A 13838-nucleotide genomic window follows, 5' to 3' on the forward strand; every position below is an offset into this window, starting at 1 on the left:
GGTGGCATATTTCCTTGCAGGGCTAGCTGAGATCCTGCTAAACAAAGTGTTTGTCCTTGTCCGCAGCCCTGTTCAATATGTTAATGCATTCTCGCTAAGTTTTAACATAACACTTTATTTTGTTTTTACTTCCACTACCTTTTTTTAAAGGTAACTTGGATGCATTTGGTTGTAAGGCAAGACTTTCATGTACAGTTAATGTCAGAATTATTAGCCCCCCTTTGAATTTTTTTTTATTTTTTTAAAATTTCCCAAATTATGTTTAACAGAGCAAGGAAACTTTCACAGTATGTCTGATAATATTTTTTCTTCTAGAGAAAGTCTTATTTGTTTTATTTCGGCTAGAATAAAAGCAGTTTTTAATTTTTTCAAAAGCCATTTTAAGATCAAAATTAGATTTAAAAAAAAGATTTTAAGATCAAAATTATTAGCCCTCTTTAAGCTATAATTTTACTCCGATCGTTATACAATAATTTGCTTAATTACCCTAACCTGCCAAGTTAACCTAGTTAATCCTTTAAACATCACTTTAAGCTGTATAGAAGTGTCTTGAAAAATATCTAGTCATATGTTATTTACTTTCATCATGGTAAAGATAAAATAAATCAGTTATTAGAAATGAGTTATTAAAACTATTATGTTTAGAAATGTGTTGAAAAAACCTGCTTTCCGAAATTGGGAAAAAATAAACAGGGGGGCTAATAATTCTGACTCTGTGTCTTAATAACACTAATGTTCTTTTCTTTTGCATGAAACCACTTTTGTGTGCCCGCCTTAAGAAAAATAACGGACATAATAATAACCACAACTCACGCAGTACACCTAAAAGCAGGCGCACCGCCTCAACCCAATACATTAATAATTACAATAACGCTAATTTTACTAAAAACAGCAGCCAGAAAACAATAAGATCTGGGTCACATGGGGGGTGGTAGATGTGCAAATGCTAGCACTGCATAATTGTGGAATAATAAAGAGATTAAGGGTTGTTTCTTAATAGCCCTATAAATTACGGTGGCCTGTCGCCGTGGCAATCTCTCCTGCTGTATTCCGGCTCTGGCTGGACTGGAGGACCAGAGAGCCTCAGCCCCTTAATGATGCTTTATTTAATTTCCACCTCTCTGCTTCCATTTTAATATCTCCAGCAGCCCGAGCCACACTACGCTACAGCCGCTGAATTTACATGACATCAGATCATTTCTACCCCCACCATGCCTCTGCGCTTCTAAATCTTTAATATCTAGGCAATTAAAATTAATGACCATTCGGCTGAAGCCACCACCGTTGGCAGGCTTTTGCCTTAACATCAATTGTTTGATGGGTTTACCTAGAGGTTAAACTAACAAGCAAGGTTTAATTGGAAGCAATGAAAGCACTAGCCGTCATCCTTTTTACTTAACCTGCTTATGAAGCAGTTTAAGGCCATGGAAAAGGCACACAGTCTCTAAGCTATGCTACCTCAAAAGATAACATAACTTATACTTTTCTTTTCTTAACCCTAAAATTTCATATTATAATAAAATAAGATGTTTACAAGATGCAGCTTATTCAAATTATTGTTTCCATCATTTGCTGTATGTCTTTTTTTTCTTTTACAATAAATTCAGTGGTTATGCAAATTGAAAAAGGATGTCTGAGATGTCTGAGAACACAAAACATACAGTATTGACTTTTTAAAATCAATTTAAATTCTTATGATAAATGCGAGAATATTGTATTATTATGTTATTTTAATAGATATGTTTTCTTGGGGCTTACACAATTTAACCTGTGCTATTAATAAACCATTAACTATGAATTTTGCCTCAATAAACTTTTAATTTGCTGCTTATTAACAGTTATTGTTAGGTTTAGGTATTGGGTATGTTTAGGAATGTAGAATAAGATCATTCAGAGTTTGTACTTTATAAGAACTAACACACAGCCAATATCGCAATAATAATAATAATAAGATAATAAGACACTACCCAGCAGACACACTATGTCATAAGACATTAATATTAGGTTAGATTTAGGTCACCAGCATCTAAGGACAATGTTGTTTTGACGTCCAATAACAAAATGAAATGACGTTGATATTTTGTTGATTTTAGGTTGTGTTGGAAAGTGACCAAAATCTAATGTCGAGCCAACATCTTAAACCAACGTCATATTGACATCATATACTGACATTTATATTAAGTGTTGTTGAGATATTTAAATTAGTCATGTGATCGTAGTACTCAAAAGAGAATCTAGACACACCTGATCATTGTTGACCTGATGAAGGCATTTCCTTGCCGAAACGCATAGGATTTTTTAAGGTTTAGCCATGTGAATAAAGTTTTTTTTAATTTTTCCACATTATTCGAGTGCCTTGGACTGATTTTTGCTGTTGATTTGATGGATCCCTTACCCAAAGAGCACCGACCAAATGTTTGAGCTACCCCTGAGCGCTTTGTTTGGTTTTGGATTAACTGACATTTATTCATCAGGTTTGGCAACCAAAATATAACGTCTGATAGACAACATCCACAGAGTGTCAAGCTGTTACATCATTAGATGTTGATATTTTGTTGTTTTTAGGTTGCGTTGGAAAGTAACCAAAATGCAATGTCTGTCTGACGTTGAACGTTGAGTTCTGATGTCAACCCGATTTTCATTTCCAAACAAAATGCAATGTCCCACGATGTTGGCGTACAACGTCAATCTGACGTCATGTTGACGTCCTGTGCCTGCTGAGTAGTTATTAGCAAGAAGTGGTACTTAAACTGAAGTGTAACCAAATTATTTAAATAGAGAAAGTTTAGTTTCAACTGACTTTCAATTGTTTTATTCTATAAGACAAATTTCTGTAAGACTACAGCACATATCTACAGTATATCTAAATTTTAGGTGGTTATACAACACAGACTTTAAGTTTACATACTTTTTTACATTCATATTTATGCCAGAAGACACTCGACTGAAGATGCAGTGGACTTCTGCGCTTGGAACCCAATACCTGGTTTGTTTGCTTTAAACCAATGGAGGGGAAAGCCTGTGTGGGTGTAGTAAATAATTCACCACTACTCCCTCCCCAAGCTTGGGTCAATAAGCTGCTAGTGTCACTGAAATGGGATGGATGATCTTACCCAGGTCTCAATACCTCCCGATTTATACTGCTTCTCTTGCTGAGAGTGGAGCTTAAATGGAGACTCAGACTTCTGGCTTCATCTCTCTCTCTCTCACACACACACATACACACACACACTAGGCGGTTGCAGTGGACAGGGCTGCTGATATTATCAATAATGAAGTGGTCTGCATTAATAGTTAACACATTAACCTGAGGCAGAGCTCTGCTACATGTATAATGAGCTGAAATATTGATAAGTGTCGCTCGTTTGAACCGCAGGAAGATCGAAGCAGAAGAACCCCATTTAATTGGGTGATGGGCACCACACTTTGTGCCCACTCATTTGCAGGGTGCACGATATCCCCTCTAGATTCAATGCCTAAAATCATAACGGTTATGAAAACAATTTAAAAAAAAAACCTTGTGCGACCCTGTATGCCAAAGCGATCATTTAGAAGGCAGAGCATCACACATGCACAGAGATCGTGCCCAGATAATGAGCTTGATTCTGTGTGCTGAATGAAGTGGTGCCTGATAACGGCAGCTACATTTCATCAACAATACTATTAACACCACACATCACTTCTAATCAGTTGCATGTCTCAGGCAGCCTCTGGAATCTAAATGTGCAAGAATTTGTTTCAATAAGAGTTCAAATTATATTAATTATATTATTATATGTCATTTGGTTTTAAATGCATAGCACATGTGGGTAACACATTATTTTAATGTACAATTCAAATTATTAACAAGCCACTATCTAAGACTTTTAGTTCAATAAACTACTTAACAGCTGCTTATTAATAGTTAGGTAGTAGCTTAGGTATTGGGTAGGATTAGGAGTGTAAAATAAGATCATACTGTATACAGCAAGTGCTAATAAACAGTTAATACAATAATAATAGGCAGGTTATAAGTGGAGCCAGACAGAATCTACAGACATTTTTTTGCTATTTCTGCGCAGAATATTGTGAAAAATCTGCTGATTTATGCGGAATGATTTTGGGTGTATCTTAACTAAAAACTTAATATGTTAGATTAAAAATATATATCTTTTTTTAATGTTTATTTAATGTTTACAATGCAAATCTTTTAGATCCATTTATTTGGTAAACAAAACAAGTCTCTCATATAATATATCTACCATATATCTACTAAAAACCTAAATTATTACTGTATAAACTGTATTGTAAGTAAATCATATGAACGTTTTCATATTAGTCAGTAATTATATTAGTCAGAAATTAATTTAAAAACTGAATAAATACAAAATGTACACATATTAACACACAACTGAATAAATAGACTCAAGTATGTGTTAAAATCTGTGGAAATCTGCAGATTTCTTAGCGCGCAGATTCAGTGTGGGCCTAGAATAAGCCAGTAGTAAATATTGTGAATTGCTACATTACTAAAGTGTTACCCAATTTTATCAGAGTTTACTTTTTTTGGATTGTGTTATGAAATAAATAAATGCATTAAAAATAACACCATTGTTAGTATACCAACCAGTTTTGTAATAGTATTGAGAACAGATTGTCCAGCATATAAATTAACATTAAAAAATACAAATAAAAACGGTACCTTAACATATGCAGTGATTAAATACAATGTGAGGTAAATATCTACCACAGGCATGTCAAAATGTATAATGACAAGACATAAGACAGGACACATACTTTAAGCGGTTTGACAAATCGAGTGAAGTTCTTTAGGGAAAAGTGGAGGGGGTGTATATACATAAATATCGTATGTATATTACATAAATACAGTCTGATACTGATTACTGAGCACTCCAAATAAAGTTCCACTCGAGACTTGCTTGGTGTGCAGATCTGTTGTCGCTAAGTGCAGGGAAGGTGGACTTTTGGGGAACAGAGTGCTGAGTATGTCTTAACATGGTCTGAGGTATAAGTGAACACACATGAAGGGGTGACAGAATAAAGGAAAAGCAACAATAAAGAAAAAAATGGCACAAAAAAAGTGGAGCAGAAGTCATGACATACCTGTGCCACTGTGATGGTGGTTCCCACCCCCTGAAGGCAAAAAAGAATGGCTTTTACAGGATCTGACTCTGAACAACCCTCCATAACCCCTCCCCACAGAGTAAAAAACATTGATATCATCACAGAGTATGCAAATATGATCTGAGACCAATGACTTAAACAGTATACATTTTCCTTGACCACCTCTGTGACAGTTTGAAAAACGCAAAAGAGTTTTGTCTGTGGGGAGATGGGTGTGGGTGGGTACTCTTGCCTTCAGGTGGATTCTGAATTTAGATATTTGAGTGGGAAAACACTGCAATGCTCATATAATAATTGATAGCATTTTTTTTAATCCTATTTCTTTCTTTCGCGATAACAAATCACACTGTGTGACTAAAAGTTTGTCCCTCTTCTTCCTCTCCGACACACATACACTCACATTTTGCACAAATTTACTCTAAAACACAATGACTGACACAGATCACCACAAACTGTGGCATCCATCCACAACAGGGTACACGCTGTGTCTTCAGGCCCTGCTTGAGACTCAGCTCAGTGGAAGTATCAGACTGATGTGTTAGAGCAAACAGGTATGCATGCTAGACAGTGACGAGAGGAAAGAAGAGGACAATGAGAGAGAGCGACTGAAGAGTCTTTCTGGTGTGATCAAGATTGGCCCTGTCCCAAACGGTGCCCTTGCGATCCTCCTCCTTGCGAGTCCATGCTGCATAGTGCATAGTGGCTGCAAAGGGGATGCTCGGGAGGGTTTGGAAAACCTAAAACGACAAACTGTACACCATACAGCACCAACAAAAGTCACAAGACTCTCCACATTAAGTGCACCATTGGAGACAGGGCCTTTGTTTGCCTTATCTGACCTAGACTTGCCAATTATCTGTAGTTAGAGTAAAATATATTTTATATAAGCTGAAAAAGATATTTTATATAAGTCTAAGATGGTTTGATGGTCTCTTAGTCTGACAGTCTGGACCATAGGCTGGTTTTAGAAGGCCATCTGAATACCACCCCACCCCTAATCAGAATTGGAAATCTGTGTCTGCAGAGTTAGCCCCAACTATTAACCACAGTTTTAAAGTTAGCATCTTTTATAATGTTAATTAAAGTCAGTGTAAACCGGAAGTTTATTTCGGTGTACGTCCAACTGAAACAGAATATAGACTTAAGGCTGTGGCTTTCTTTTTGCTCATCATTCCCTTGTAGCAAACTAACTGTAAAAAGTTCAGAACATTGTGGCTGAAGACATCAAACAGACATAAACAGAGAAGGACAGCAGTCCAAATCTGGATTTGATTTAAGAGAACCAAGTTTATTACCAAAAACTTATTGGATTAACCTTTGGCCCGCTTCTACTGAGTGGTATGGTACGGTACAGTTTGGTTTGGTACGCTTTTATGGCCGTTTCCACTGTCAAAGGGTACTTAAAAGTGAACTGTACCACTTTTTGGATACCCTTTGCAAAGGGTACCTAGAACGAAAAAAGGGGTACCAAAAGGTGGAGCAAGACGTGCAGCTGAATGCTATTGGTTTACAGAGATACGTCACTCGCAAAAGCAGGAGAATGAAAACAAAGGAACCAATATGTTTAAAAACACAGCCAAGACATTACACCGTAATTATATATACATATAATAACAAGCCATGGTCGACCCTAGCTCAAACAAACCTTGTCGTCATTTTGATGAACAGCCACAAAGCCAAGAAAAACAACATCTGCTGTGTCCTGTTGTTGTTTTACGAGCCTGCCTAAAAGTGCGAGCAGTTTCACTTTCTCCAAAGAGCTTGCCGCGCGTCTATATTTGAAATAACGAACTTCTTGAGCTCATATTATTAACATGCGCGTAATCATTGAAGCGCTCTGATATCCGATCCTTTCAGAAAGGGACAAACGTGAGAGTGAAGCGCGAAAAAACAAAGGAGAAGAAAATGAACAAACTGCCATGTTTAACTTTTATCATCGCCTTTTGGACTATTATGAACTCGGAATGACGGAATTACTTTCTAACAAGAGGTTACATTTGCTGCTGAAGATTACAGACACAGATGACAGGTTTGCACTGACTGTGGGCTATATTTCGTGTTGTTTTTGAACCCAAATTAGGACTAAATGTATGCGGTGTGTAGTTTTTCTGTAATTGGTAACATATCGGAGACTGTAAGGGGCTGTGTGTGTTCATATATGTTGCATTTATTTATTTATTTTATTTTATTGCAGACGTTACAGTAGGCTATTTCGCACTCATTGATCTGCAGTTACAATCAAATCATGTTCATAGAAAGGTTAGTAATGAACATTTATACACAAGTATTTATGTGTATAAAGCATCTGTTTTGTGAGAAGTGCTTCTCATACAGTATGATATGTGAACCACCTGTACAGCTTTACTTTAGACATTTCCTCGAGTAAAAATGACATTGTCTGAAACTTTCTGTCATACATCACGCCCATGGAAACGCAAGCCTGATAAACCTGTACCATACCCTACTGTACCTCTCAGTGGAAACGGGCCATTAGTTATTTAGCTAAAAGATTGCAATATGTGCTAGCAAATTAAACATAGTAAATTTTGATTTTACACAAACTTTAAGAGATTATGACTTCTATTAGTCACACATCTTCATGTGATATGAATTTGCAGCGCATAGTTTACCATATTTGAACAATGGAATGCAATTACTTTCACACATTGCATTTCCTGTCTCCTACATTTGCCAAGTCAATAGAATCCAAAGTGTAATTTGGCTCGCCTTAATTCAAACATGCCTGAACCAGCTAAGGAACCTCCTCCGGATTACCAATTTGAGATTGCAGTAAGACTTAACTCTGCGGGAGATTAGGTCTTTATTAACAGCATTGAAGATCCTTGAGTTAGACCAGCTGTAGACCAACTTATCCAGGCTAATGGACCATCTTAAACCAGCATTTTTAACCATAGATATTTTTTTATGTATAGCAGGGATTGGAATGAATTGAATTTATCTAACTATTCCCTGGGCATGGGTACTCTAAATCTTCAGGCTCTGACAGACAGTTAATCATTCCTTTTAGATTATCCAACAAACTGAGAAGAACATTGATGGGGGGTGTGATCTCACCTGGGATACTGTTATGCTGCACTTCTTAGCCAGCTCCTCTTTGGCCTCTTCGCTGGGGTAAGGGTTACTAAGATGCGAGTAAAAATACTCATTCAGGATCTCGGTCGCCTGCTTGCTGAAGTTCCGCCGTTTCCGTCTGCCGTCGGACAAGTTGGAGAGGGAAACAAGAGGAGGAAGGCAATTAGAGAAACTCAAATAAAACCTTGTGTGATGGCCAAACTCATAATGAAGCTGCTGGCAGGAAATGAAGTCGGGAAGGCTATTATCGGAATACATATGTAGACGCACAAATGGACGCTGTTACGTTATCAGTTGAGCTTTAAGCGAAGCGTGAAATGTTCAGTGTTTAGAGCGACAAGCGTTCCCTCTCTCTATTTCTCGTGCTTTCATTCTGATGGGGGCGTTTAGAAGTGCTCAAGCATTCCCAGTCAGAGCTGTATCTTGGGACATTAGGGAAATCAAGCCATGGCCAGCTGAACACTGTTCCTCAAGTACTGGGGCAGGGCCTGATGGAGTTGCACTTACCGCCACTCACTGCAGCAGCCCACCCCAACGCGGTTAAGCGCTGGCTTCTTTCTCTCGCCTTGTTTAATGCCTTTCACACGAGTGGCCGGCCAAACGATTGTGCTTCCGCTTCACTTGAGTGTTCTCCTCGAGACCTCATCCACTCTTTTCTCATGTTCACTGCATCATTTCTCTCCCCCGAACGCCTCTCCAGATCTCCTCTACCAACTGTTTGTGATTACAGTAATCTGGACCACCTGCTGATGACCTCCTACCCACCAAACGCAAATGACTTCATTTCCACTCTATAAAACTCTTAACTGCTTTCAGGTGCTTAGCATGACTGTGTTCGGTGGATGGCCTCTAAGCTCTAAAACCCTTGTCTTGGCAACACCCCATCTTAACCGCTAGTGGTTGAATAATGTTGAATACATTATTCTGCATGGCTTATAACAGGTGCCTTTCCATCAGTGGGAATGCCTAAACCCTGGGTATGTAGGTTAAAAGTTCATACTTCAAGAAACAATTCGAGAAACAAAGTACCAAGACTTTCAGTGTTTCTATTAATGCAATTACGAGTTGTCATTTTGAATAACATATAGTTGCAGATGAATGGAGATGATATATTATTTCAAACACAAGTTAGAATAATTTGTGCATACACATTCTAAAAAAAAAAATAAAATAAAATTGAGGACACCAACCTGGCGTCAAGGAAGCGGGACCTCAAGATCATGACGGCCTCACAGGTGCTCTGTTTAAGCTGCATTTGGATGGAGCTGAATTTGCGATGAATGATGCTGACCATGCGTTCAATCTCTTTGGGCGAGATGGGCCGTGTGCGAGACTGCTCCCTCAACAGGTTCATGACGTGGGTAGTGAACTCATTACATGCCTGTGGAGAAAGACAAGTTTGAGCTTAAGACTGCGGCTTTAATTTGGACTGAGGATGTAGGTGTAAAAAGCAAAACTGAATCATTCCAAAGTTTTTAGGACCCACTACTCAGACTCAGCAGCTACGTGCATTACATTTCTGAATCTACAATTCATCATATCTTCACTTAAAACGCCCAAAAACTTCCTAGAGATCGACCCTCCTTTTAAAATCGTTATATAGTCTCGGCGCAGAAATGACAGAAATGCTCTTTGACGTTATTCCGCAGAAGAAGCACATCAGTTCAACTGCATTCGTTTGAAGCTCTCCGGAGCAGCAATCAGCAATATTTGAAGCAAGTTCAAAGCTGCTGCTCTTGAAAGCTCGGAAAAAACACCATCCATATACTGTTTGTAGTGCTGCTGAGGACTTGAACGGCTTAATAGGTGAAGTCATCTATGAATGCAAATGCCGATTTGCAATTTGGCACCTGCCCAGCGCCCGTAGAATTTAAACAGCTTTTCGTTAAAGCAGTGGTTCATACATGATTAATTAGAATAACTCATTTAGGTAGTGCGCACTTTAGCTCATTACTCGGAGTAAAATTTGTTAAGTATTTACATTTAGATAATTAAAACGGGGAACACCCTTAAGAAAGATGCATTTACTCTGGGTGAAGGGTTGAACCACCTTTTCCGCATGCTTCCTTTTTAAACGCTTGCAAGTAATCAGGCTAATTTAGCCCATTCTCTGGCAAAGCCATCAGCTAAACAACTTCCATATCATAATAAAAGGTTTGTTATTTACAAATAAAAGTGCTCCCCAGACCATTCTTGATTGTTTACGGTGTAAGTGCACTCTACAGCAGGTCAATGACACAAGAGTGACCGTGAATCAAGGCAAGGAAAAGCATTACAAAATCGCTCCCACTTTAAGATAAGCTTACACTGGTTAATGTAAATTTAGCATATTTGAACCTAGACTACTTGTACAGCATTTATTAATAATCAAAGTACAACATTTACATTATTTAAATCTAAAGTTGTGCTTGTGAACATTAGTTAACTCACTGTAAGATGAGATGAACAGTAAACAACTAGATTTTCTTTAATGTTAACAAAGACTAATAAATACTGTAATATGTGTATTGTTAATTGTTTGTTCATGCAAGTAAATACATTAACAAACAAAACATGTGTCTTACTAAATGTAAAATTAAATATTGTTTAAAGTGAATGAGTAAACAGGGATATTATTAGATAATTTTGTGGCATAAACACTAACCATTATCAATTAGTTAACCAAAGCTGCATATATACATATTTATTAACTGTTTTAGCCATATTTCAGTGACTTAATGAAGTAAAAGTGAATAAAAAAAAAATGGATATCCATATTTTATCAAAACACAACATCATACATCCATGCTTCAAGTATTATTGTAGCAAATGTAGTGCTAAATACAGTGTTATGCCACTTAAATATACTTACAAGAATCTGAAAAAATATATAAATAAATAAATAAAATAACACAAATTTCAGGGCATGCCAACACTTCAGTGACCCAAAAAACCCTTAGACCTCAGTGTTAACTAATGGAACCTTTTTGTAAAGTATTACCAATCTGGTTCTTAGAACTAATTTCTTGGAACTATTTCTAATTTGACGTTTTATCTAAAATACTTGAAAGGTCGCTTCTTTCCAGCTACAAAACTATTTATATAATAATTCCATATCCAACGTCTTTCAATCCTGATTTAAATCTCTGCATAGTACTGAATCTGCACTTTTAAAATGTTTTAAATGATATTTTGATGACTTCCGACAAGGGTAATACATTGGCCTTAGTGATGCTCGACTTAAGCTCTGCTTTTGATTTTGTTGATCACAAAATACTTCTAACTCGACTCCAATCTGCACTTGGCATCTTAGGCACAGTTCTGAATTGGTTCGAGTCCTTCTTATCAAATAGAAGCTTTTCAGTGAGTCTAAGTACCTTTCTTTCTTCTCACGCAGAGCTGACTTGTGGTGTTCCACAGAGATCGATTTTTGCATCCCAGCTATTCTCGTTTGGAATTTGGAAGTTTGGAATTATGTATCACTGCTATGCAGATGATACACAGCTTTATATACCTATCCAAAAATGATAGCTTAACCCTCAAAAGATTAGAAGACAAATCAAACTCTGGCTCACCGATAACTTCAAGCTTTTGAATGAAGATAAAACCCAGAGTTATTCGTTTTGGTCCTAAGCAAGTAGGCTTAAAATTCTTTATATATTGGTCTACCTTCAGCTTCTATTTTTAGACTTCAAATGGTCCAAAATGTCAGCCCGTTTGCTCTTGAGTAGCCGCAAATATGACCATATCACACCAATATTGCGATCACTACATTGGTTGCTGGTTCATTTCCGAATAGACTTTAAAATTTTACTCTTTGTTTATAAAACTTTGTATAACCTACCGCTACTATATCTTTCTGATCTGAATACTCCTAAGGCCCAAACCTGATCACTTAGATCAAATTCCGACTGCCATCTATTGCAAACAACCCGATCTCATCTTAAATGCAGGGGCGATAGAGACTTTGCAGTTGTGGGTCCGAAACTATGGAATAAGTTACCATTGAAAATCTGAATAGCACCCACTCTATTTGTTTTTAATTCAATGTTAAAGACTTTTTTCGAATGTTAAAATCTTTTTTCGAATGCATTTAATATTCCCTAATGCGATTCAAGGCTATACTAAATTGCTTCTTTCTTGGAAACTTTTACTATAGTCATTTTTGTTTATATTGTTGGTTTTATTGTAGTGTATTGCTGTTTTCACCTGCTACTGCTATTGTACAGCCCCTTGGTCGACCAAAGATTGTAAATAAGTGTGTTACAAAAACTTTGATTTGATTTAGAAATGTGCTAAATGTGTTTGTTTTTTAAATATAAATATATATATTTTTTTCCAAGGGATTTCCTCAAAACCCCCACCACTTTAGCTACACCTGGGGAAACAAAAATGATGGAAAGGCCCTCGTTCAACTCGTCCTTGATTATGAGGAAAATAACTAAAGCGCTGAATCAAAAATTAATGTCAGCTCCATTAAAGAATCAATACATGACCTCAATGAAGCAGCGCGTCCTGCATAGCCACACTCTCAAATGTACTACGCAATCAGAGGCTGCTCTCCACACTGTAACTAAAAGCGTCTGCTCAATATTTAAAAGAGGATGTCTAGACTAGCGCTGTTCAGGGGTCAGGTAAGTTGAAGATGTCCTAATGCCTGAATACCACCATAAATCACATCAGTCGTAATCATGATAGACAGGACTGTAAAATGCAAAATGCTTGCTCAGGTTTAGACCTCTGACACCTTTAGTTCAGACGAAGGCCTCCAGGTCTCCCTTTAAACCTGTCATAAAGCGCCACTGAAAAAATATCTATTCAGACAGAACAGCAAGCTAGGATTATTCACGCTTATGGGATCGATGCAAATGTGGGGATGCAGATGCAAAGCTCTTTTGTAGTATTCTTGGCTCTGCAAAACTACAATTAGATTGGGTTTTGTAACATTACTACTGTAGATTTTCGTTTTCAAAGCTGGAAAAGGATTTGGGGTCTTGTTTCTACGTAATTAAATGCAAACTCATTTGCTTTTGTCTAAAATTAACCTAGTCCTGTCATCATGATTAGAACAAAAATAAAATCTATTTACAGAAAGAAAGAAAATATCACAATTTTGCACAGAATTTTTGCAGTGGCATTACTGTAATTGCTTAGATTTTTAATTATAAATGTTCTACAGTACATGGGCTTCCTTCTAGTGGTACGCGGAAAAATCAAATATGTCATATTTACTTGCTACATATATTTAAAACAATTATCAAAAATGATTTATGGATGAATATGATGACATGTATTGATGAGGTCCAGGCAACATTTCCAGGTGCTGATAAATAGGATACTGTATGTTAATACTTTACATTTAAGTACAGGATTTTATTCATTTTTTTAACTTTTTAAGAATAGTCAGCTACCATTTTTAACTTTTAAAAGCACATTTTATTTTAAATGTTGACGTTTTTAGCTTTTTTTTTTTTAGTTCAATTAGTAGTAAGTGATGGATCTAGTAATGATAGCGAAGATTTCACAAAAGGAGCGATGTCTTTGTCTGGAAGATGGAATTGTCGTGTTTGTTTTGGTGCTTTTAAATATCAAAATTTGCTTAGTGAAGCTGTAAGATATAATATGAAGAGTTTAGATGCAAA

At 36.8% G+C, this 13838-nt stretch overlaps 1 protein-coding gene across 4 annotated transcripts in view; it reads right to left on the reverse strand.

Moving 5' to 3' along the window:
* The window catches only part of LOC130233315 (pre-B-cell leukemia transcription factor 3), a 142941-nt gene that overhangs the window by 4391 nt on the left and 124712 nt on the right, over positions 1–13838 (reverse strand). For 2 of the 4 annotated variants that reach the window (XM_056463279.1, XM_056463277.1), the window contains exons 4-6: positions 9408–9598; positions 8200–8335; positions 5104–5133 (exon numbers count right to left, since the gene is read on the reverse strand). In XM_056463279.1, coding sequence (XP_056319254.1) covers positions 5104–5133; positions 8200–8335; positions 9408–9598 — 357 coding nt within the window. The remainder of the gene's footprint in view (positions 1–5103; positions 5134–8199; positions 8336–9407; positions 9599–13838) is intronic. The other 2 variants (XM_056463280.1, XM_056463278.1) reach the window with 1 other exon arrangement.

Source organism: Danio aesculapii, chromosome 8 (genome assembly GCF_903798145.1).
Source record: "Danio aesculapii chromosome 8, fDanAes4.1, whole genome shotgun sequence".
Classification (NCBI taxonomy): domain Eukaryota; kingdom Metazoa; phylum Chordata; class Actinopteri; order Cypriniformes; family Danionidae; genus Danio; species Danio aesculapii.